Source organism: Struthio camelus, chromosome 3 (assembly GCF_040807025.1).
Source record: "Struthio camelus isolate bStrCam1 chromosome 3, bStrCam1.hap1, whole genome shotgun sequence".
Taxonomy (NCBI): Eukaryota; Metazoa; Chordata; class Aves; order Struthioniformes; family Struthionidae; genus Struthio; species Struthio camelus.
The window spans coordinates 49,217,856-49,244,203 of record NC_090944.1 but is presented as its reverse complement, the minus strand read 5'-3'; the positions used below and the strand labels follow the sequence as shown (position 1 = coordinate 49,244,203).

Here is a 26,348-nt window from a genome sequence, read left to right as displayed (position 1 = left end):
AACTGTACTGCAAATTGTTTTCACTTAAAAGGTGCCTTAAGATAACAGCTGTATTCTCCATCTTCTACTGTTAGTGGAAGATCAGCTGGGGCAGCAATTTATAGCCTGAACTCTGCAAATTTAACTCGTAGACCACAAATAAAAAATGCACTATGGGCCCTGCTAAAGAGGAGCATACTTGCCTTGTAAAGGCAACTATGAATTCTCCTTTCTCTCCAGTAGACACAAATAGGAAGAGGAGGAGACCCTGACAGAGCGCGCTGTGATCTGAGTTTAAAAACGGAAAGCATTATGTGTGTCAAAAGCAGCACCTTTTCACTAGGCAAGGTTAGTGTGTCCAGGCACAAGTAGTTGATCTCTGTGAAGATCCAACATTTAAAGTGCTGTTGATGCTGCTTATCTGCTGAAGAACACCACTGAGTTGTGAAAAAGCTGGAAATAGTTTTGCAGACATGTCTCTGCAGCTGTTGTGAGGGCATTCTCTCTTAGACACTTCCGGAATAATTAGGTTTTTTTAGTGATAGACTTCGGTGTGTTTAATTAGAAAAGAGAGGCTCTCGCTGTATCTATACCCAGGGAGAAGACTCCTGACAGAAGAGGGGTTTTAGTCAAAGAACTAATAACGTCTAGTGAGAGAAGGTAAAGTTAGGTGAAATTAGAGCTGAAATTTTAAAGGCAGTATTCACATGCTCTAATGTTAGGCTTCTTTAGACTTGGATGCCCTAGATTGCCTTTACTCAGCCTATTTGTGGGTAAGACTAGTTTTTTCCCTTGGCTTGATAGAGAAATCTGGCCCCTCAGGGTAGGTTCTCTGAACATAGTCAGTTTAGATGTCTACAGCAGATGGTGTGAATACTCCCTAAATGCACTTCTGAGTATGAGTCATTAGCCATTGGAACAATTTTTCTTGAATTGTTTAGGTGTATCACTTGGAGCTTTTAAATGAGAACTGAATTCCTTTATCGTTCTCTTCCTGGTGTTAGAGATTGGCTGTTTGAATCATGAAGAGAAAGTTAGTGTTGTTTAGGCTGTTGCGATGGCCCTTTCTGACTGTAAAGTCTATATCATGCATATTAAGGGAAGGGGAAAAAAGGAAGTCTGAAATAGCTATGTTTTTAACTTCTAAGAAAGGTTTGTATCCTGGACTTCTTGCTGTGTGCATCCTGACAATTTATGTGGTGCTAGTTAACAATTTTGCAAGATCTGCTGTTTCATTGGCATCTCCAGGTCTGGGCAAGGGAGTTGTACTATTATAGACTTAAAATTTCTTTCTATTTCTATTCAGCAACCAAAGAGATAGAAAACCCTGTGGAGACAGCAGAGAAGGTTGGTCTTGCAGCGCTAATAATTCAGGTGAGTCTGAGCTGCTTCTAGTGGTGTTTGCATCTTTTGTGAGCGGTTATAAGTTTGAGACGGGGAGCCATATCGAGGTGACGTTGATTTGAGTTATTGTTCTAGGACTTCCAGGGCCTTCTGTCATCTGATTATCAGTTTAGCTGGGATAGAGCTCTTCAAAGTCGGGGAGATACGGGTGTGTTCTTGCAGTACACGCATGCCAGACTGCACAGGTGAGAGGAATACTTATATGCACGAGTGCACTGTTTGACACCTATTTTAGCCTCACTAACTTACTACTTCTGGAATCTTCTCTAAATACAATGTTTACTCTTTCAGCTGACTTCCCAGAAGAGTAAGCCAATTAAAATGAAATTTCTTCCTCATCTCCATAGGGCTGAGCTAAGCTGACCCTCTACTTTCACAGGTCTAGGGACAGCCTCTGTGAGGGGTTGGTGTCAGCGATGAAGAACAGTGACCCTCAAACTCGGGAATCAATGATCCAAAATTTAAGGTGCTTGAATTTGCAAAATACACCAAATTACAGGACTTAGATGGTTTTGGGTTGCCACTGTAGCTAGTGTTATCTCACATTCTGTTATTTCCTACTGTTGCTAACCCGAGGTTTAAGGTAAGACTGTTCTTGTTGATCCAGGTCAAGCATCTGACAGGTGTTTAATTTTTTGTTTTGTTTTGTTTTTTTTTAAGAATTTCAGGAGAACAGTTTGAACAGTTTTATCACTTCCGGTGTTCTTTCAGAGCATTTTTATTGCAGACGTGGAAATATATTTTCTAAGAGTATGTGAGATACCCTGTTGGATCAGACCAGTGGTCCATCCAGCCTGGTATTCTGTCTGAGACAGTGGTAATAAAAGATGCTATTTAGGGATCGCATGCAAGCCTGATCCCTTTCTGTAGTCTGTTCCTTTTGTACTCCCTCAGCATGCAGAACTGTTGTAATAGGGATGTTGAATACCTCCCTAGTCCTTGTAGCATCAGCCTCTACGCCATGCATATGTCCAATATCTTTTTTTAAACTTGGTGATACTGAATGTCTAGCACAAATTTTAAATTACTTTTTATCCTGAACTGAGATCACGTAGCCTGTTTCAAATGTTTTTTTGAGCTTGAGCAAAAGATGCCTACACTTTCTGCTTAAAATACAAGTTATTGTTACTTTCTGTTCAGCTTGGCTAACAAGGGTTTTTCATCCAGCATTTGTTTTTGATTCTTATGTTTTTTAGTTTAGAACAGATGTATGGGAATGAGCAGCTGACTGATATTAACACAGCATGCTTGCAAGAGCCAGAGGCCATCTCAGTTCTTCAGCATCTTCTCAGGTTTGTTTAATTTTCTTTCCAAATACCACTTCCCTTAAAATAGACTTGTGAAGTTTGCTGCCAGCCTGTAGAGCAGGCACAGACTGCGCAATCGTAAGAGAACGGTGGTATTTTAGGCAATGGCTTGTCCACTGGACCATACTGGTCGCAACAGTAACCCTCCCTTGAAAAAATTCCGTGAGTGAGTATGTAGGCTTTAGAAACCATATGAGTGGAAAAAGCAGCATTTCGAACATACTCTGTGTGACTGAGTCTCTTAATTACTTCTTATCTTCACAAAAATATCCTAAACCCTATATAAATGTTAACTGCAGATTCACTTGGATTCTCCTGTGCTATTTTGGTCATGTGGAAAAGGGGAGAGGGAGTGCTCCTGGGTGAGGTGGAATGGAACGTGAATGTATGCCTTCAGTAACTGTGAAGGATGTGCATGATTAATACCTGTTAATAGTAGTAGTGTTCTTCATTAACTTAGTCTTCAAGTTGAGCCGCTGCTGTTTTCACTATCTCATAAGTGTGAAATTATAGTGCAGAGACTAGGGGAGTTGTCCATGTCGCACAGCCCCTGGTGGAGCTGGAAGTGATTGAGGCTTTCAGAATTCCTAGTAAAGGTCTTGTTGACTGCTCTGCACTGTGAGCAGTTCCAGAGAGTTAACTCCTTTGGCCACAGTAAGGCCTCCTTGAGGGCACCCTTCTAAAATTTGGACCCCCTAAAGTCATTGCCCGTGTCAGAGTCCCAGTTGGCTTCTTCCTGCCTGAGACTCTAGGTTGTAGAGTCCTGCCATTCACTGTCATTGCCTCAAAATGCCTGCCTTCCATTTGTCACGTGCTGTACGCTCTCTTGAGCAGCAGGAAGACCAGCCATGACTTCACTGACCAGCCAACACTCTGACTAGATCAGACCGGCAGTCCTATTTATCCAGAGCAATTGTATTTCACAGAAAACCTGTGGATTGTTCCTCAGTTTTTATTGGATTAGCACGTAGCTGCCTGTCTTCTGTGTGGAAATTGACAGGGTTAATGTACTGCAGGATGTTTTGCAGGGACTGCTGTGTACTTGACACGTGTCTGCTTTCAAGCAGAGGTTCTTGCTCCTCTGCACATCTCTTATTTTTATAGAGCTTCAGGTTTGTTCACTGCAAGGGCTTTTGAGCCAGGTCAAGCAGCATCTGGAATCTGTATGAATTATCTCCTGGGGCTTTTACTTGCTGCAGGAAGCAATGTTTTGGCTCCCCATTGGACTAGGCAGTTGGTGGCTAACAAACTCATGTTTGAATATCCTGTGATTTCAGAAGTTACGATAATTGTCCATTCCTTTTTGTGAACCGCCAAGAGTAGATTTTTCTTAGAAAGTTTACATGATAAGCAGTCCTGAGTTGTCAGACCCCCACTTTCCATGGCTATGGTTGTGCTATTTGACAAGGAAGGTGTCAAACATTTGCTCTTAAAGTTAGCTGACCAATTCTGAAACCATTAACCGTGCAGACCATTGAATAGTAGATTAAAGGTAGCATGTATGCCCCTGCAGAAATGGGACTTAGTTACTGATAAATAATCTAACAAGTTGTTACAGGCCAAGACTCATATGGCAGCTGTGCCCTTCATTTGATACTAGCTTTGTTGCTTCATGAAGCTTTATTAATGGTCGTTTGGGAAGTGCTTATTAAACTATGTTGCTGTCTCTGATGGGTCAACAGCTGCTGGTATCCAGGTTGTCCCTGAGTTGATGCATAAGTTGCCCTGATTTTGTTTCATCTCATCTGTTCAAGTGGTGTAATGGGAACAACCTTCCCTGCTCGAACAGTGACCACCTGAGGCGTGCTGGCTGAGGGGAGCTTCTGAATGCCCCCGAGAGACATTTTTCTGGTTTACCTACTGGGGGTATTGGGCAGCTCTCCCTCCCTGGTGCTACAGCTCCCATATGACCAGTGAGCCCTTACTATCAGAGCCTGCTCCCTGGTTCTAGTACAAGTTGCCTTCAAAGGAGGAAGATCCCAGAGAATTTTGCCTTGGGCATCCTGGTAGGGGTGGGCTTGGGAGCTGACCAAAGATCAGGAAGTCCATTTCCCCACTTCCTAGCTTTGAATTTGAAAGTTTTTCACCCCCAGAGATGGTGGGTAACTTCCTCTAGGCTGTGAAAAAGAGAATGTGCACAAGTGTACAGCAGAACACATGAAGAAGAGCCTTGGATGTCTGCATGTATTTTCCGGTTTAACACTGCCTTACATAAGTAGATTTTATTTCAGGATTATGTAAACCCATACTGTTTTGTCTCTTCTAATGTTACAAGATCCCCTTTCACTACTTAAAATTCTAAGCTGTGGTTATTAAAGGCAACATCCTTTAAAGGACTACTTTTTGACTGCCTTCGTTGTTTAATATATGTTTTTTGCTCCTTGGAACTTAGAATCAGTGTTGAAATGTAAAACCAGACATAGCGTTCCGGGATCAAATACAGCTTGTATGTTTTCTTTGCCATAGCATGCCTCTTTGAGCTCTGCAGTCTACAGTGTTTACGTGATGAGGAGTAGCAACAACCTCTTTCCAACAATAAGTGAATGGGGAGAAAGAAATAACTCTGTGCTAACTACATAGCTTAGACCTGGTTCAGAAGAATACTGTTAATTCTGCAGCCGTGACTGTGTATTTGTTCTGATTTTAAGCAAGTCTGATGAGTCTGCGACTACAGTTTCCTTCCTCTGTTAACACCAAACAGTCCTTTTCTTTCTTCGCAGATATGATGAGGTCCTGTATAGATCTTCTCAAGATCTGCAACCCAAGCACATTGTCAGCTATCTCCTCACACTTAGGTAAGGTCATTGCTGGTACTGGCATACCTCTGGGGTAAGCACAGGCAGTGCTTCTCTTCCTGACCTGGCTCTGCAGCCCTCCTATCTGCACTGCTTTGAAGAGTAAAAATGGTGATAACAGGATGTAAAGTTGTGGGCCAGTCTCTTTGATGCAGGAATAGTGTAAAGCAGGATAGCAAATAATATTATAAATAATAGCGGTCAAGCTTGGAACCAGGAACAAAGGAGTCCGAAGCCTCCTCGAAAAACTAAATGCTTTCTGGCCAAAATAATCACCTAGCTCTAACCCAGCACCTGGTCCTGAAATCATGCAGCACTAATCATGTCTTAAAGAGTAGCTCTGAGCTGATATAAGCTCTCAACCTCAACTAGGAGATTTTGTCCAGAAACCTTTTAAACGCTGATCTAAGCCAACATGTTGAGATGGACAAAGCATATTACTGCTATAAGTCAAACTGAGCATGCAACCTCCATAGGGAGTTGTCCCCACAGGGGACACTGATTTAACAGAACAGTGAAACACTGGAGTAGACTTGCTGGAGGAAGCTGTAGAGTCTGTGTTTGAGGAAGTCTTTAACAAGTTAGACAAATCTTTTTAAGGAATCACACATCTCAGGAATGGCAGCGCAGGCTTCTTCACTCTAGAGTATTTCCAGCCCTGTTTTGTCTGGTGTTTTGACTGTTGTTTTTAAGAGCATTACGCTGTTGATGGCATGCTTTGACAGGGGTAATAAAACAAGGGGTAAAACAAGCCGTGGGAAATAAGTCTATAGCATGCTGCAGTTTTGGCTCTTCCAGTTCTACTGTTTCTGTAGCCCACAGCGCTGCTTGGGGTTGTAGAGGGACTGACTTGTTCTCATTTTGCTTTCCATTTCAGCCATCTTGCAGCTGTGGCGCATAAAACCCTTCTTGTGAAAGGCAGCACCCCTGAACTCGCCCAGGTACAGCACAGTGTTTTTATGTGGCTAGAGTCTGTGTAGGGCATCCCAAGGAATGATCTGGTACGGCGCTGTAGCCCGACTTTGGAACTACTTGGGAAAACGTGCACCTTCAGGGCTAACGATCAGGGTGGGCTTGCAGGGTGGCACCACTTTGGGAAGGCAGGAGCTGTTCATGGCTGTGCCTTCCGGAAAGGGCGTCTCTGCGTGATTGTCCTAGAATAGAAGGCTCAATAAGGAGAACTGCCCCAAATCCAAAGAAACTCTTTCCTTCTCATCACCTTTCCCTCTGAACTGTTTTTTTAAGCAACTATTTGAGCATTTAACTTGCTGGTTAATGTTTCACAGTTTCCTTCAGCTCTTATGTGGGAAGACAAGAGAATTAGGAGATGACTGAATTTCTCCTCCTTCTTCTCACCTGTCACCTATCCCAAATTGTCTGTGTTGCCGTTCTAGTTCGCTAGAGCATTTAGGCTGAAAACTGTTAATGTGCAGTTCCAAAGAGCTGCGCATGAATTTCTGCTAATCTCTCAGGAGATGTTTGACCCCTTAACTGCTCGGGAAAAAAAAAAAAAAACATGTCGTCTTCATTTTCTCTTTTATTTATTTCAAAAGCAATTACCTATCTGCTTTTGTTAAGAAATTATTCTCAAGTGTTAAGCCATATTGCGGTGGGGGGTGGGGAAATAAGTGAAAATGAGGAGCTGCACCCTTCAGATGAGCTTAGATGCTATAGATAGTCCTGCCTTTGGAGATGGTTCCATGTATTCTTGGGAAGAGCTGAGAAAGTCCAAGCTACAAGGAAAATTCCAGTTCCTTATCCTTCTGTATGTCTTGCGCTGTGAATGACAGATTTCAAGAACTATTTTGGGAAGGAGGCTATCAAACCTTGCCCCCAAAACAGCCAGCAAAGAGTGAGATTTCCAGAGCATCCCATAGTTGTTTGATAGTATCTAACCCAAGCATAGTGGGAGGAGGGATTTCAGCTATATCCTCAGCCTCTAAAAGCCTGTGCAGTAGCCACTAGTGTCAGTTGCGTCATGTATAAAAGCTTTTCACTTTTTAGCTCTTCTTCTAAGAGGTCAGTAGCTCTTCTGCAGGCATTCTTTCTGGTCACTGCTCTGAGGGTGCAGGGTTTCATTGGTGGTGTTCTGCATGTATAACTGTCACTATTAGACTGAGTTGTACACCAGTTTCTCAGGCTTTTGTTGACACTGGAATGGCCTCTGAACAGCTAATGTAAGTTCTACCAGCATTACTGTTACTCAGCACTCAAAATATGTTTGTATGAATCTCAGTGTTCTACATGGGAACAAAGGATGGGCGTAGTGTTCTTAGCTTTTAACAGGCTGCTTCCAACTGCTGTCCTGAGAACTATATCTTATTATGTAGCAACAAGTAAGTAAGTAAGTAAGTGATGTATTTTTATTTTGCAGGCAAGGCTCTGCCTCTTCCGAGCTGCACGCTTGGTTCTAGCTAATGGAATGAAACTTCTTGGCATTATGCCTGTAACTCAAATGTAATAAAGTTGTATGCAATGTAAAGTCAAGTATCTTAGTAAAATGATTTTTTTCCAAGAGCATATGAATACACTCCTGTGAGTCATTGTTAATGCAGTCTGGAAGCTTTGTCTGCTGCATCATACTGATTGGACGTGTGGCACAGCTATTTGGTAGCAGACTACAGCTGTCACATTCACTTTTTTTCCCAGACGTTCAGTATTAGTGTACCTGGGCACTAGGGTACTTAGTACTTCCCGTAAGAGAGAGATGTTCTGTATTTACCTCTGCAAACGTAGCACATCCTTTTGGTAAAGGAAGTGCCGTTACACTGCACTGCTCTCTGTAATGAAAGTTCTCCCCTCTCTTTAATTGCCATTGTTTACTTAGATGTAATGGTACAACAGCTGTCTTTCTTTATGTTACAAAGTGAGTTAAGTCAGACCTGTGTCTAGTTACCCTTGCTGTGGGATTTCAGAGGTTTTGTTCTACCCTCACTTCAGAAATGTTAGCCAAGGCCAACTGCTAAATCTGCAAGACCTGCTCCTCACCCATTCCCCTGTTACGCTGACAGTCACAATGACTGAGGAAAAGCTGTTTTGCTGCTGAGCTGGTGGAACCACAGTACTCCCTTCCACACGGGACCCTGCTGGAGGGAGGGGGAGCATCATGTATAAGATAATGCTGATTGACAGCTATTCCAGCCTCTGCAATGCCTGACAATACCCCAGCCCTCCCCAGCAAAGCCTTGACTCCCCAGTGTCACTTTGATGGCACACTGTCTTTTGAGTGCAGAGAATAGCTTGCAAAACGCAGAGAGGTGCAGCCTTCTTCCACTGGAATTACATTTAAGCATGCCTGTTACTGCTATGTTTAACATGCCCCACTTTAACTAAAATCCAGATGATGATTTAACTCATTTCTGAAGGCATTTAAGCAGGCTATAAACCTGGTCAGATTTTTTTGAATCCACTGTGAATTTAAACAAGTTGCTTAAATGCACTGAAGTCAGTTTTCCCTACATGCAATTAACTCTCATGGATGGAAAGGTTGAACTGAGTGAGGCTTCAAATTAGGGAGGGCTTTGAAATTATACACTTGGCACTCATTAATTAAATCAGAGCCTGACATACATTGCAGGAACTGTTTTCAAGCATCACTCTGTAATGTACAAAAAGGCTTTGAGAGACAGCTAAATCAGCTAGCCTAATGCCTTGTTTTGATTCCTTCCTACTAAGCTGGAGATACAAGAACACTTACCTACACGTTGATGTTCTTCTGTACAATTGGAATTTATTTGACAAGTAGCGCATAAAAAAACTCACGCCTCTAATAGTTGCAGTAGCTATTAAGTTGCATTCACTTTAAATGCTTTTTTTTTTTTTTTAAAGAGTGAGACTTAATTTTTCATTATAACTTTTTAAATAATTCTAAAACCTTTTTCTAAAGATCTTGTTTAGCAAGGGCTACTTCTGAGTACTTCTAGATAAATACTGCATGAAGCATGGTTGCTACTGGTGAAGATGTGAAAGGACAGCCAGACTTGGCTGCATTTAAAAAATACTGTTAAATTTATCATAAAAACACTAGTGAAATACTGTGTTAATCTGATCTGTGTTAACGAGAAGATAAAACTTTTCCTGTGATTAATCACACTGCCAAACAGTTTAAAAGAAAATGCTGGCAATAAGTGCTCTTTTTAATAGAATGTTGAAGCTTTTTGGGCATTTGCGCCCTCAAATGGCAAGACATTTTATCAAATACATAGTAAGAACCAAATTTCCCTCCGTTATGTACATTATATACAATTGATTTTCAGTTCCTTCATTCTGCTTTCCTTGTAAATGGGACTCTTCATTGTCCAACATGAATGAAGTATACCATTAATAATTAAACTACTCATCCAGATCCTTGGCAACAATGTAGCATCAGCCACTGGAAAAAAAAAAAAAAAACTTCACGTGTAAAACAGAACTAACTTCTGCTTTTATTCTATCCCACTTAAACTGTCTCATGACTAGCTTAAGGCTAATTTCAAAAAAAAAAAAAAAATGCAGGTTTGTTTCCAGTCCATTTTTTTCTGTTGCCTGCGTCCATTTGTTACAGACAATGTCACACAGTAACAAGTCTCTCTTTGGAACTCTTAGTCTCTGAGGGCTGGATTTTTGTAGTGTCTTGTCGAGGTAATCCATAGAGGTAAATAGAAATACACACCAGGAGAGCACCCAGCAAAAAGGTAACAGCTGAAAAGAGACAAAACAGTTTACGTAAACACCTCCGTGTATGACAAAACATTCAGAAGGCTAAGCCATATAAATTAGAGATAAAGTTTGAATAACAGTATTTAAATTACTTGGATCTAAGGAAATTTAGCTGCTAATGCTAATTTATAGAATCTATAAACCGCACTCTGTCCCTGAAACTCTTGAAATAGTATTTACAATCCCTATGCCATTTCAGTTAGTCACATATCACCAAGAATGTGGTGACAGTCAGAAAAACAAGTATAAAACACCTCTTCTAGCTCCAGATGTGCTCTAACAGGCTTATATTACAATAAACTCATGATAAGCACATTATGTGATAAAAACAGTCTGCGAGAAGGCATTCTGTTTGCCTTTACAAATCTAGACACGTTTGAAAAGTATTGTAAATTAGGCTTTCACAGAAGGATCATCAATCCATGCTTGATGTGTGTCAACCAACAAGAAAGTTTTCTGTCCAGGTGAGTTTTTAAAACTGGTTGTATTTTTCATCACTTGTTCTAAGGTGCTATTTTTCAGCAAAACAGCGAGGCTTTTCTCTTTATGCAAACTTTCCTCAAGTTTCACCTCATTAATACCACATCAGAGAGCTAGTTCTTCCACCATTACACCATACCATTTTGGGTTATGGCATAAAAGTCAAAAAACAGTGAAGGATGAGCAGGAGCTACTGGCTATCAGATATGGAACTGAACAGGGAGAAAATCCTTTGAAGTTGCAGAATAACCCAAAGCGATCCGTTATTTCGTCTCAGAAATATTCACTGCATGGGTCATAACCCCAGTCACTGTTTGAATCACACTCTCATGCATCCATTGATGGGCACAGTAAACAGGAAGGTCAAAGTTGAATCTGTAGGGGGTATCACTTAACAGGGATGCGGTAATGCCCTGGCAGAAACAGCCAAGACATCAATGTCGCACTGGCTATACTAAAGCCAACAAACAAGGATAACTTATCAATAGCTGCTTGAATTATATCAATTTGCACACTGAAGTGCATCAGAAAGTAGTTCATGAACAGAGCTTTTGAAATTGGTAAGCTATTTAAATTGGGGAGAACATTCCCATTTGAAACTGTATGATGCATCTGAAAGAACAGATCATGAATGTGTTTGATAGCACAGGATCATCAAGTACCTTTGTAACATTTACAGCATAGATAATATGTTAGTGCATATGATTCCTGGGAGAAGACTTCTTGAGTTACAGGAATCAGAAAATTTCAGAGAAGGCACACATGATTGCCTTGGTATGAACTGTACACAGCCTGCCACCCAGGAAGGAAACATGCACAGAAGATCAAATTGATGACTAAAAGCTACTTACTTATCTGGAGACCAAAGAGGATGACTGATGCAATGGTAGAAAGAACAATGGCTGCTGCTGCAGAAAAGCCTTTCATAATGTTATCTGTGTACTTAACAACAACAGAAGTGTAGAGGCCACCTACACTGGCAAGAACTGGAAAGCAAGCAACATGTTTCTATTAGTAAAGTACCAGTAGGTAACAGAAAGTGACACATTTTATTCCACTGATATGTTCCTTGATTGAACTAGGTAGTCCTAATAGGAAATTTAAGGCAACACACAGCAAAAGTGCATGCCTATTTGACCTCTAGTAGATAAAATGACTCCTGTAGATCATCAAGATGATCTACTTGCTACTCACTGCAGTATCAGCACGTTTTTAAATTGAACAAGTAAATAATTCCAAAGAAAACAGTCATTTAACAATCTCTCAAAACACAGAAAAAAATGGTGGGCCAGACTGAGTTTGTAGGTTCAATCAGTTATACCATAAGTTAAAAAAAGCAAAACAATGTAACAAGAATCTAAAACCACAAGATACTTACATATGACAAACCAGACATAGTATGTATAGCCATAGAAAAATCCTTTCTCAAGAACTTGGGCTCCCTCTGACATGTAGACACTAAATAAAGTCACCACAATCCCAGATAAGTACATCTGAATATTCCTCACCCACAAGGAAGTATCTGAACTCTTTAATACCTTCTCAAAGTAAACTCCTAAAAACAAACAAACCAAAAAACACTTTTCAGGAAAGATGTTTTAAAGCCAGACAGGATTATTGAGCCATCTTTGTAATAAATATTACAGAGCGTTACCTTTCACACAAGTGCATACAACGCAGAAGGCCCAGCACGGCCCGCTAATGTATGTCGTTCAGGACAGCATCATTTTACATACATCAAAACATAATACGTTTGACATAACATCCAAAGTTGGATTATTTCCTTTTACAGTTGTTTCAACTGTCAATTGGCTTCGTTCTTAAAAATACTTCTCATTTCTATTTGGATTTGCCAGTCTTCTGATTCCAGCAAAGCCTTTTCTGTGCCTTCCTGCACTAGAAAAAGCCTTTTACCTTGGCACCTGGTCTCTTAACCCTCAAGATGGTATTTATGTATTTTGGTATGATGTAGAAGGATTTTTTTCCCCATCAGGATACTTAGCAGTACCAAATCAAAATCTTCACAAAAGGGAACTATATTACATCAGTACTGAGAGCGTAAATTCCTTTGAAACCCTGTGCTTACAGAGTGCTTGGCAAAGTGGAAGCACGTTCTGCAACCACAGCTTCAAAGGATTACAACGGCGTATAAAGAATTTATATTTTGCATTATTTAAATTCCATAGGTACCGTTTCATTATTCAACTCAGGATGTGTATGTCAGACAAACAGGCCTGTATTTGACCGTATCATCACAAGGTACCATTTAACTATTGCTGCTAATAACAGGACTCTGCTAATCTCTGGAATGTCCTCTACATTTCACAACGTATACAACAACTTGCAGGGCCCTGAGATCTCCTCAGTCATTGCTATGACTTTCTAGTGTGAGTCCTATTGATTAAATGTTTATTGGTAATTAACTTTGCCCAAGATTCTTCATGTGATGTAAGAAAAGTATATGGAATTGTTTTGTTTCCAGATCTGAACAAATATTCAGCAACAATTCTACCCTCTCCATCTGGTCACGGGCACATATAATTACCATGGATTCTTCTGGTCCTAATAAAGTTCATGGACAACGAGTTGACATGACTGCCTCTGTCAATAGCTGTTCTTAGCAATTTTCTTTAATATATATCAATTACTAATTTGACTTGCATTTTTCAGTATTATTCACCCCCAACTATAAGCTTTACTCGTGAACAAAGGCAGCACAGAGAGCAGGCCTATGTGTTAGATGTCTAGACATGTAGGCCTCCTGAAATCACTGAGTTAGTTTCAAGGAAAGTATTGCTGCCCAAACTCATTAAAACCACAATTCATAATTTAATACAATATATATTAAATATGTTCAGTGAATACAGTAGCTAGAGAACAGATTTGTATTTCAGGTCTTTAAACACAAGAAGCTAAACAGGAAACAGGATATTATCTTATATGAATACATTTAAACAAGTCTAAACAGTATCAGAAAAAAAAAAAAACAGCCTTGTTAATAAGTGAAGCACTTTAAAAAAAATCCGCAAGGGTCTATCTTGGGTTTTCTGCCTACAGGGAGGACTTACAGAACACAACCAGATTCATTCAGTTTACCAGGAGTTCAGCTTGGATGTGAACCATACTTGTAAATTGTATAAAGTATGAAAACAATAACTAAGCCAATGAAATGGTGTTTTCAGATTTCTAGGAGTAAGTACATAAAAATCACTACATTAGGCAAGAGGTAAGAAAAAGTGGATAATGTGTAATAGAAATTATGCTTCAGTACAGTTTCTAGTCACAAGGGATCTGTCATTCTGTATTTGTCCAAAACCCTTCAATTGTTGGGCCTTTGGATACCTGGAAATCATCAAAGGATCAGCAGTTTGAAGGAAGACTATTTTCCATCTCTGAGGGACAAAACCACATTTTTTTGGACTTAGTTGGAATTTTATAGAACACTTAACATAGTCAGTCCAGAAATTGAAGTTTTGATGCCAAAATAACTTCTTCATATTGTGGGTGGGTGGGGGAGGAGGAGGAAATGAATTGAATAGGGCTTATGTTTTCAACATGTAAAGTGCCAAGCGCATACACAGTTCCATGGATGAGATATGCCGTCTTCCCAGCTGCCTCCAAGCTACAACTGACAGTGAGGAAAAAACCTAAGTTGCAATCCTTTTGCTGGAGAAGGAAGCTGAATGTGTCTCATGCTTCTAGAGCAGCCCTCATCATTCCTTTAAAAGGTCTGAATTTGCTGACCTTTAGAGGCACAGCTATCCACCCACATCATCAGAGAAACCTAGAGAGCTTTAGGAGGCTCAGGAGGCTTCACTGTGAATGCACTATTTTGTTTCATGGCTTGGGAGCATCTGAGAATGAGTAAATTTTGTTCCTTCCAGGAAAAGTTGTTTAAGCTCTACATAGTATTGTTTACTCTTTTTACTCCAAAGTGGCCATTTCAGCTAAAAAATCCAAAGAAAAGCCAATCTTTCCTTCCCTTCTCTCCCTGTTACCGAGAGTGTTTTCCATGACTAACAAGGACCACATATGCACGGCACAAGATGACTCTCGTAGAACTGTATGACGCTAGAGGTGGGGGATAATACCTTGCTTTTTGGCAGGGGGAGGGGGAAAGGCTAGTTTACAGCTAGGAAAAAAAATGTCCCTGAATTCTGTAAGTCAAATTTCAAATTAAGCAGACATTTCATTTCCTTATTTTTGAGCACCAGCTCGCTTGTCCTCAAGTTCGTGTCTCCTTCTGCGGAAGCAAGAGAGAGAAAAACTAAGGGGAAATGCTGTTTGTAACGAAATGCTTTACGCAGTGCATCTGGGCTTCCTACTACTCCTCTTCCTCCCTACCTTACTTATGGTCTCCCACATCTCAATTAGATTTACCACCTACAGGACTCTGACAATGTGTATTTTGGGAGCTGATCAAGCACAAAAAGAAAAAAAAAAGAAAAAATAAAAAAAAAGGATGGAGGAGCTCAGTTCCCCTCTCAAAAATGCAAGTTTTTCATGTGATCATCACCATAAGAGAACTATTCACTGTGAAACTAACTTTATAAAGTGAATGTAAACTAATTAGCTGCCTGAGTGAGTCATTACAGAGGTTCCCTTTAGTCTTACTCTAAGGATTGGAAGGGTTCTTCCACTTGCAGACCAGCCTTCCAAGCTGCATCATGTAAAATCAAGAGTACATGCTCCTCGTCGTTTGTTTCACAAGTAGAGTAATTGTGTCATAAATCTGGTTTATAACTACCTCAAGCAGAAGGTAATTATGGGCAGAGGGGATGAAGTCCTTATTTATCTTGCTAATCAACAAAGATAGTTAGCTACTGTAAAATGTTATCATCATGAACGATCCAGTCCTCTTGATGTGAGCTGCGTACTGAAATAATACTTTACCTGCAAATCCTGAACATAATACAGCAACAGCAATTGCTCCAAACCCTAGCCATGGATTCTGTTCCACCTGCAACATCAATCATTAATTTTAAAAGATGCAACACTAGCACTTTGCAATAATCAATTCCAGAGCTACTTTAAGTACATCCAAATCACTATCCTTTCATTACAGTATAAAATGTATTTGGTTAGCTATAGCTGCCCTGCAGACTAGCTCAGTAGAGTCATGACAGTTAACTGTGGTGTTTCATTTTTCACGTGTACTTTTACCATTCTTTGCAGTGCTCAGAGGCACTGTCTGCCTGGCTGTGGCTAGTGTTTCCAGGTGCGTGACCAGCCTTTCCTGTTAATGGTGATGGCCAACAACTGAAACCTAAGAAACAGAAGACACTTGTTTTTCCCTAGAATGGGATTAGGTCAATGTCACTAAAAGGGTGTGCTTAAATGACGTGCCCACGCCCACAAGTCATTGGAGCTTCATTTCTAATTCCACAAGCACTTCGATTCCAAGTTTTCTGCTCCAACAATTATCATGCTTCAGAGGCCAACGGCCAGAAATAATACATTACTCAAGATATTCCTATGATTTTTGCATTGCTATTAGACTGATTACGATGACTGTGGTAATTTATACTAATTGTAGCCATCAGTTGCTTTTCCAACAAATGAGCCTAGAGCAATACCGCAAGCCTGTCTGAACTGGTGCACAATGAATATGAAAGTAAGATCAAGGTAATGTTTATGTTGCAAATGTAGTGGCCGGAAATAGGAAATGGATACTGCTATGTGGAACATGAGAGGCATTACCTTATTCCCCAGCTACTCTGACGTGAAATAAAGGCTTGAGGCAGCTTATTCTTTTTTAATGAAATGGTGAAGTGTAAACTCTTACCTGTACTTTTGTAGCCTGAGCAGGCTTCCACTGCACAAGCGTAACACCACCACACAGCATAAAGACAGAGAACCACTGCAATTTGCTAAGGGAACGGCTTAGCATTAAGACTGTACATAAAGCTGTACAAGGGATCTTCAGCTGGTATGTCACCTAAAGAAAAAGGGAACATAGCATATAGTATTTGGTTTTATGAACTCCTCCAAAACGAGAAAATAAAAATAGTGAATTCAACTACAAAATGAAAAATAAAATTTTATATTCATTGATTTTCCATAGATACTGCTTTATCTTTGCCATCTTCAATTACAACAGTGAGAATTTTAAAACACTAGAAGTGAGTGGGAGAGCTCAGAAAACCAGAGCACTGCTACCTGGTCTGCAGATAACAAAGCACCGTTTGGCTTTGACCAGTAAGGCTGAAGAGAGTACTGTGTGTTAGGCAGACAGATACCTAACATGCATGCCTCATGAAACAGTGAAGAGAAACATGTTTTACAGATCAGTTACGTACAAAAACGCCAATTACCTGGTAGACTGCTGCATCCAAATTGCTAAGAGCCACAAAAGTCATATTGTTTTGGAGAGCATACGCCAAAGATGGAACACTTAATTTTAGTAATTCCTTAGGACTTCCTAATACATTTTCTTTTAAAGATGTTATTAACCTTGCCAGACTTCCAGTTTCTCTGCAAAATAAAATATTAATAACAGGGGAAGACGGCCTCCAGTTATATTTGAAAACAGAAATCAAGTCAATGCATCCTTTGGGAAGGCTGAAAACTTGTTCCTAATAATCAGTTATACCTTCTGCTCATTAAAGGAAAAATTAACTGGAAAAATCAGTGAGGTTCTCAACAAGTAGAATCCACTGAAGGGGAAAAAGACATTCTAGAATTGGAAGCTCAGATGCATTAATGCATAACAAATTCAACAACCATGAACACTGCAAACAGTGGAATAAGTAACTAAGTATACAGGGAGTGGGACAGAAGGTTACCCACTTTTTTGGGGGGGCGGGGGGGGGAGGGGGGTCCTAATATTTGCATCTTAAGTCAAATATCTGCCATTTTCCAGCTCCTCTTTAAACCAGAAGTGAAATTTCTGCTGGTGGTGCTGCCATGGACCTCACAGTACAGGAAAAACAAAAAGACTACACCCTTGCACTCTACTGAGTCTGAAACACTTCCCACCTCTAAGCCAGCCCCAGGAAGCTGAAATAGAAGCTCGGCCTGCAGCAGACACGTACAAAGAGTTCGGGCAGTGCATGTGGCAGCTGCTGGTCCCCTGGCATCTTTGCATGTCTCCTCCATGTAATTACAGTGTGTGTGACAGACAGCACGCAACAGGGAATAATGTGTCAGTGCTTGCTCCCACCCACTTCTGCAGCTTGTTCCTTAGCTTATCAAAATCTGACCTCTGCATCATTAGTACTGTCTTATTATTTATACACCAACCTGACATTTCTTGTTTCCTTGTCCCTGCTACCGAAGTCCTCCAATTTCCTTCCCAGTTCTCCCAGCACTCCCTTCGACCCACGTTCCCCCTTTCCATTTTTCTCTTGCTTGGCCTTTGACAAAGAACATCAACATCCAAAATCACTTCTGTCCCCTCCCAATTACACTGCAGGCCTCTCAACTGCTTTCCTCTATCACTCTTAAATTTCACACTCGTTATGCTTCCCCCACCCAGGTATATAAACACACGGCTCACATCCTCCTCAGAACCCTGGGAGCCCAATTCCACACACTTTGCTCGTGTGTCATCTTCTTTCTTTCTACAAATGCACGTTATCTACCTGCCCCAAACTCCTCACACGCAAAATTAGCAGTCTTCCAACGCCCCAGGCTCTTTGCAAACTACCCAGTTCCTGCATATTCTCTATTCTTGATTCCTTCCGACTCGGTGCTCCAGATTCTTAAACTTTGCCCCTCCAAAGATTTATGGGTTCTCTCCTCTCCTGATCCTTCCATGCAACTTTCTCTCTTCTCTTGCCTTATTCCCTGTCTGTCACCCAGGACACCTCTCCTTTTCTCCTCCTTTTTTAGTGACAGCTAGGCTGGAGCAGTCTTTATTGGATACAAGCAGCTGCAGAGAGTGGCCATAAAAGCAATGTCAGCGGCAGTACATTTACCAAAGGCGAGCACAGCTTCCTGCACTTCCCACTGTACAATCAAGATCACATGCAACGCTCTTTCCTAACTTAAAGGGAAACTTTGTACGGGGCCAGATTTGCAGACACCGAGCATATCACTTATCTGTCTTCTGCAAGACTCGTCCGGTTTACAGGGGACACCTCCAGATACAAAAATCTATAGAGAAGTAATGTAATACAAGGAGGGGGAAGAGTGCATGCTATAGATGACCGCTGTTGATTGCACTAGATATGGAAATGCTTAAAGTGCTATGAGCCATCTACATTATAGAAAAAAGTGTCAGTTTATTTATTCCTCAATTAATTTATCATATCGCCCGGTGGAGAATAATCAGTGTTCATTAAGTACCATCTTCCCTTCCATATTTGGGAACAAGAAGATGAGCTATATAATAGCTCATCTTTGCAGGAGGTTTGCTTTCTGAAGCGCATATTTATCAAGAATCTCTAACTATAACTTGAATTCAGTACAAAGATCATGTTTATGAGCTATACAATCACAAAATCTATACAAAAAGAATTAAAAATCTTCTCTGAATATAGCTTATAATACAAAATAAGGTGCTCAAAGATGTACACTGCAAAACCAAAGAAGAAAGTAAAAATGATTTGGCTTGAATTCAGCTTTCTTGATGTTTCTTAATATTTGACTTCGAAAACTGATTCAGTTTGCTTCATATGTCTGAATATGTAAGAGATACCATAGCAATCAGTTCTGTAGCTTAAATATGCGTTTGTTTAAAAAGCTAAAGTTAAAACTAGAGTTTGCAAATCAGCTCTAGTTTTTTTGATCCACTGCTAAGAAATAATACATCACCTAAGAACTAAAAAAGCATAATTATCAAATGGTCAACTAAACTTCAAATAAGTATAAGAAGTTGTGTCTTTTTGCCCTAACATGCAGTTGAATAAATAATTACACAGCTTAAAGCTATCATAACCTTCCCTTTTGAAAGACAATCTTTTCACATTCATTCATTCAATATGCCCTACAGGAGAAACCCAAAAAGTAAACACAGTAAAGGCATAATGTAAGAGTGCCTAATAAAACAAATTCAGTAACCGGAACAATTTGAGAATCAAACTACTTCAGTATCCTGTATATTACCATAATAATACTAGCTGTTTCAGCAATAACAAGGTACGTGAAAGTATCCAACAGTACTGAATGAACACATTGTCTTCCATCTTTTAACTGGTTATTAAACTACAAAGGTACCTCCTCTAACACACGACAAAATGAACAGAAATTTAAAAGGAAGCCATCAGACACTGCAAGAAACTTTGCTGGAACTTACACTGTTAACATATCTGTAACTAACCTCAAACATGTGATTACTAGAAAACCGCCAAATTTTGCTGCTTATACCAAATTATACGTGATACAGAAAAGGAAATTTTGAATAACTGCAGATGGCAAAAGGTCAGGTGAATTCGACTTGATGTAGCCAGAGACCATCTGAGAAACAGCTTTCCAGCCATCTAGGCAGTAAAAGAAGGAATCCAGACCCACGAGCAAGTGAGACATCCTACCAAAAGAGGTGAGCAGGTTCTGATCAACAGCTGTCTGGTAGTGATCATTTCTCTCTCTCAGCTAGAAAAAAAAAAGACTCGTTGAATGTTGCATGCAGCTCTGGATCCTATTTCAAAAAGGATGTAGCAATACTGGAAAACCTGACGAGAAGGATACAGGAATGATCACAGAGAAATTAGACTAGGACTTCTTAGCTGGGAAGAGAGGCAAGTGAGGAAAATATAATACAGATCTGTAGAGATACGAAAATAAAAATGATAAATAGGAACAGGTAAAAAATACTCATCATGTCTTTTAACACAAGACGACAGCATCCAGTGAAATTATTAAGTAAATTGTTCATATAGAAGTACTTTTCACATACTGAATAATTACACTGCAGAACTCATTTTGCAGGTGTTATCGGGACTAACGGTTCAAAAAGAGAGACCAGACAATCTCGCAGAAGACAGGATAATTAGGGGCTACAGCCACAGCATGCACCTACACAGCCTTCAGCCTTGGAAATCCATTAGCATCTGACTGCCATTAGCTAGGGAAGAGTCAGTCTGCGCTTGCCCTATTGCTTATACTCCTTTCTTAAGCATCCACTACTGGCTACCATCAAAGGGAGGGTGGACGGCTACACGGACTTTTGCCTGTGCAGGGCTGTTCTAACAAGCGTAGCAGGCTCCCGTGCTAAAAGCTATTGCCTTTTAAATTATTTCAATTAAAAAGAACTTTCACACTTTTAACAAAACAAAATACTATTGACTCTTAACAAAAGACACGTTACCTACCCTGCTGCAACTAGGCCTCCTGGGGATACTGTAGCCAGCCTGGGTCCCATACACACAAGAACAGATTTGGGAAATCATACATGAAGGTATGGCTACCAAATCCCACCCATAGGTCCTTCGCTAGTCAGAGACCTGGGCTGCTGAAGTCTCCAGAAAGCAGGCTGGATCAGGATCACTGATCCATACTGGCCACAACATTGTGAGAACCACAGTGCAACCAGTCATCAGCAGAGACACCTCTGATAATAATCTGCATAGACAGAGTGAGGAGCCTAGGATGCATTTAAAATATATATACATATATATAAAAAACTGCTCTTCTAAATCTGGCAGCAGCAATGTTTGCCTTTTCCAATGCATTATACTTCACAAAGGTTTAAAAAAAAGAAAAAAAGAAAAAGCTGTTTGCCACAGCTGCTTTCTAAAGTAAGTAAAATACCACTTTCATGTTAACAAGAAAATATCTGATAAAAAACCAAAAATACATCATGTGAGTTCATGATCCTCTACCACAAAGCAGCCAGGCCTTCTGATGTACCAGAAGTCATGAAGAGATAGATAGGGACCCTAAAAGAACAAATTCTACCCAAATAGTAAGAACTGGGATTTGGAAATGTCCAGAGTATGAAGATGCTTCCGTGGAAGGATGTAGCTCAGGGAAAGTGAGAGGTAAGACAGCACACTGATGGCTTCCATACTTCTTCAAGTGTTCATATGGTGACACAACTTCTAGTCCTTGGTGGCATCCTGGATTACAGAAACTGGGAGTTACTACAGTCTTTCAACTTTGACTCTTCTGGAAAACAGTGGCAGCAAAATATCTGTCCGTAATATTGTTCGGGGAAATTTATTAGGAAATTAATTAGTAGGAACGCTCCAATTTTATGCAACTCTGCAGGCCACAGCCCTCAGTTAAGCTTTCACGTACTCACGTATTCTAAAGACCCAGCACACCACTAATAATCCATGCTGACATTTTGAACCTATTCCAAAGCACACAACTATAGAAAACATGCAGTTAGGACACACCTGAATATTGTGCTGTTTACAGAACAGTTTCAGTTGAGGAGGTTTCACAAGCTCTGTGACCTGCTCTAAAATGATCCCTCCACAACATGTTTCTCCAGTTATGTATGCAAATGTACCTGTACCTCAGATATCTGAGATTCTGAAGCTAGAAGCAGGAATCCATTTTCAAAATATTAGTTAGCATTCACATACTTACTTCGCCAAGATGCCCACACTTAAGAATAACTTGATTACTTCAGTGATGCACACAGCGGTAGTTGAAAAGTACAGTTCTGTTTCCACTGTCCGTGTGTACCGCAATGCTACTGTGTATGTTGCAGCAACTAGGGTCATCACTGTGAGGCAGTACAACTTGAACAGCAAGCTGACATTTTCTGAAAGAAAACAGAAATGACAACTCAGCATGCCCTTTGTTTTAATTTTATGAATTGAAATAGGGTTTCCTCCAGCTGTATGATTGTACCAAACACTGTCATGATAGTGTATAGTAGTTTCAAACGTTGTGAAATACTTCCTATAAAGAGTCTAAGTTAAATTTTAAAGATTTTTCTCAAAGAAGATTGTATAGGAATTCTAGATACATTTGGTAAGAGGCCATCATGCCCTAATAATCCTGTGTTATAGAAAAACTAATCATAAACTAATGTATATCTGACAGGAATCAAAAAGTTTTCCTGTGCTTTCATGCTCTTAAGCTCTCACTCTGAAACAGCAATCAGTCCTCCCTATACAGTACACTAAAGTCTGATATGAAGAGTCAGGCTAGCCAAAGCAAAGGCCTTTCTTGAAAAACTATTCCTGGAAGAAGTAATAGGGTATTCAAGCAAATTAAACAATTCAAGATACACCAGCTATGTTATCTACTATTGACAGTTTTGATACAGCCACCTCCCTCTAAAGCCTGAGAGTTTCTTAGTAGGGATGAAGCCAACTGGCACAGTCTGGCCACAGTGCCAGAGAGTGGCAAAGACTACATCTACACTAGTAAACAAAACAGTGCATAACTAAACATAACTTCTTTGCATGAAAGCATCACCTGTAACATCTGTGAACATGTAGCATGTAACTCAGTAAGTAGTGTCTACAAAGCCTTTTTTCAAAATAGTGAAGTATTCTTTGTTACATGTAGCGTCCGGTGGATGGATGTTGGTCGTTCAGTAACATCTTTCATGGCATTATCTGTTATGTTCTGAATAGCCAAAGAAATGTAATTTAATTGGCATAAGTTTATGTTCCTCTGTTGATTAAAAGATGAGCTAACAGTGTGTCACTTCAGGTAGATTGATAATAACTTTGCTCATTTAATATGCGTATGAATTGCTGAATCCAGTATGTAATGATTTGGTTCATTTTTCTTTCAAGTCAGTGAAGTCTTCCACTGCAGAACATTTCTGCAAGGTACAGTTAATACATCCTGCTGCTGTAGTTATTTAAATTAGCTACTTCCTTGTAGATAAAAATCTTATCCACGTCAGTAACCACTTTTAAAAGGTAAAGCCAATTAGGTTTTAGACTAACAATGTTAGAAGAGACTTACAAGTTATAAGCCATTTTTAAATTAAGTTTGGATTGCATTTGGGGGAGGGGGGGAATAACCAAGGGCATAACAACCAGGAAATAGAATAAATCCAGTCCAGTTTTACTTAAACAAAGTGACAGGCAAAACAAATACAAATATCTAGATAATAAAAAGTACTTTTCACAATATTGTTTCTGCCAGCATTAAAATAGCATTAACACTAACCTTAAGCTTTTATACATTAAGATTTTATGTCTATTCAGTATTGAACTAAAAAATTAGGCTTAATGCTTGCCAACACAAACTGCTCTTATGAAAAAGTTTTTTTAAAAGCTCCAATTCAGCAAAGTTTGCAGTGGCTTGGTTAAAAACTATTTTTAGTTAGTTTTTGATCAGAGCATTTCCCCAGCCTGGCTCGCAACATGTCTGCATCAGTACCAGTGCAGCCCTGGGGGACAGAAGGAAAACACCATTGGGGAGCACATCTCTTTTGTCGACAGCCTGAACGCATGTCAGCTTTAAAAAAAAAAAAAAAAAAAGAGAGAGAGAGAGGTGGAAGCACAAACTAAGCTGTTGTTTCTCTACCCTTGTTTCTCTCCCAGGCTTAAGTAAATCACGTTTGATTGAAACAATTTCCAGCAAAAGGCACCAGACAGGCCAAAAGCCTGAGGATATAAACGTGGGTCCCCTACGTATCTCCACAGGTAATCTAACCATGCTGCCAGGACTCTACACATAGCAACCCGGGGCCAAACCAGGCCCGTGAGGTACAGCCAGGCAGCCTGCCGAGCAAAGCTGAGGCGGTGGACACCTTAGATCCCTTTGGTGCTGTACACACCGCAAGAAACTTCCTTCCCTCCTTCTGGCCATCTTCTTCCTAGAGTTTCTCCACTTTTTTTTTAATTCCCCCCCCCCCACCAAGTCTGTTTCACAGAACCGGGAAGAAGCTCTACGCCGCTTCCCCGAAGGGTTTACACCCGCTTTCGGGCGCCGCCAAGCCCAGGCAGATAGATGGTGGACCACCTGCGGCAGGCCCCTCCGGCACCGCCACGGCTCGGGCAGCCGGCACGCCGCGCTGACACGCACTACGGCAAAGGCACCGGCTGTGGCACCAAACGGCGGAGCGCAATGGGGAGCCAGGGCGCACCCGCGGAGCCGGGCCCCGCGCAGGGGCTGCGGGCGGGCGGCCGAGGGAGGGACGCGGCTCGGGCCCGCCCCGTTAGTAGCGCTCCGCGGCGGCAACCGGCCACCAGCGGCCGCCGCAACGGGTCTGGCGCGCGGCGGCGAAAGCGGTTACAAGAGGCGGGAAAGGGGCGCGCGGAGGAGGCGGGGGCCGCCGCTCCTCCGCGCGCCCCCAGCCCCCGAGGTGGTCACGCCCGAAGCGGCCGCCCCCCGCGGTCAGGGCGGTCCCATTCCCTGTGAGGCGGGGGGAGCCGGTAGCGCGGCGGTCGCGTTTCCTCTTGGGGGGGGGGAAAGAGGTGTGTGTGGGCGGAATTGGCCCCCTTCTCCTCCCGTACGGCCCCGCCGAAAACCAGGGTACCCCTCCGCACTCACACTCGCCCACCCCGCTCACCTTTCGGGGACGACATCGTGCCGGGAGACCACGGCGCTGCCGCCGGAGCCGGAGCCGTGCCCCGCCGCCCCTCCCCGCACACCATAGAGCGGCGGCGCCGGCTAGAGCGCCCCGCCCCCTCTTTCACCATAGAGTCGGAAGGCCTCGGTGCCCAGAGCGTGCTGCGCTGGTTGCCGTTGGGGGCTCGCCGCCATTGCGTGCGCTGTTCGGCGTCCTGCCGCCGCCGCGCGTTGAGCCCCGGGCGGGGGCGGCGGGCCGGGCCGGGCCGGGCCGGGAGCGCCCCGCAGGTAGCCCGGCTGGAGCCGGCGGTCCTGAGCGGAGCGCACGTACAAGACGGGAGTTTATTTAGTTTATTCTTGTGCTCAGGAAGAAGCGTCGGCCGCGGCTCTGCCGGGCGCCTGAGACCCAAACGGTCGGCAAAGCGGGGATGACCGTTTTGTGAAGGGCGGTACAGCCCATGGGGGAAACTCTGTGACTCAAGTGAAGTTAAAAGGGTGAGGAAAGGATGGGTTAGGACTGCACAGGTTTGAGATGGTTTCAAACAAGCGTCGAAAAGCCCCAGGCTTGTATTAGTCTCGGCATGAGCGCAGCGCTGCCGGTGCCGCTCTTTCCTCGAGGAGAGAGGAACGTGTTCTCGGGAAAGAGCTACAGAGTAATTTTGTTTTAAGTCGTAACTTACAAAGATCTATTGCTGTAAAGAGAAAAAGTTATTTTTGGCTTAGATGATAACAGTGCCTACTAAGAAATGCCTTACTTTATTTTACCTTTCTGTTCTTAAATTTGGATGTCAGAACAAGGCGAAAAGAGAGAAATATGTCAGTAAGAATTATTGATATGAGTTATTCCAAGCAAAAGAACATCACGGAAGAGACACCATTAGGTGTGGCCATAAAAAGCAGAAATGAGAATATTTGTATGAGCCGAGTCTAAGTCTTCTTACCCTACTGAACTGTATTAATTAAAGTATTAAAGGAAAAAAATCTGTCACTGGGGTTCCCATTTTTAGAGATTCAGAGCAGTTGCTAATTATAGTCAGGCCTGCCTATTTGCAGCATTTACCTATTTTGCATCTTAAATAAAAAAAACCCCTAGTGTTTACCTGTTTAGAACACTTATCAAAAGGATATGAGCTGTAAATCTGTACAGTGCACATAGCTCAAGCTGAAGGTAACGTTACATGGAAAGTAATCTCAAAACAACGTTAGTCTGAAGATCAAATGCAAAAGCTTATTTCATCTCCAGAATAACTGGGTAGAATTGCTATCTATAAGGGATTTGCACTGTTCTATACCAAGACACCCTTTTATCTGA

The 26,348-nt window shown here is 41.5% G+C and overlaps 2 protein-coding genes across 4 annotated transcripts in view; one reads left to right on the top strand and one right to left on the bottom strand.

Moving 5' to 3' along the window:
* The window catches only part of RARS2 (arginyl-tRNA synthetase 2, mitochondrial), a 49,730-nt gene extending 34,180 nt beyond the window's left edge, over positions 1-15,550 (top strand). For 2 of the 3 annotated variants that reach the window (XM_068937744.1, XM_068937742.1), the window contains 7 exons: positions 1,286-1,353; positions 1,459-1,568; positions 2,580-2,675; positions 5,411-5,485; positions 6,363-6,426; positions 12,850-12,922; positions 13,146-15,550. In XM_068937744.1, coding sequence (XP_068793845.1) covers positions 1,286-1,353; positions 1,459-1,568; positions 2,580-2,675; positions 5,411-5,485; positions 6,363-6,426; positions 12,850-12,922; positions 13,146-13,204 — 545 coding nt within the window. In that variant the 3' untranslated portion in view covers positions 13,205-15,550. Of the gene's footprint in view, positions 1-1,285; positions 1,354-1,458; positions 1,569-2,579; positions 2,676-5,410; positions 5,486-6,362; positions 6,427-7,859; positions 7,998-12,849; positions 12,923-13,145 lie in introns of those variants that run through there. The other variant, XM_068937743.1, reaches the window with a different exon arrangement.
* SLC35A1 (solute carrier family 35 member A1) lies at positions 9,592-25,235 on the bottom strand. Its single transcript, XM_068937745.1, has 8 exons — positions 25,038-25,235; positions 22,142-22,319; positions 16,978-17,137; positions 16,449-16,601; positions 15,557-15,623; positions 12,042-12,218; positions 11,515-11,649; positions 9,592-10,165 (listed from the first exon to the last, which is right to left on the bottom strand). The coding sequence occupies exons 1-8, from the start codon at positions 25,165-25,167 to the stop codon at positions 10,035-10,037; spliced, it is 1,131 nt and encodes a 376-aa protein (XP_068793846.1). The 5' UTR covers positions 25,168-25,235; the 3' UTR covers positions 9,592-10,034.
* Positions 25,236-26,348: the final 1,113 nt, after the last annotated feature.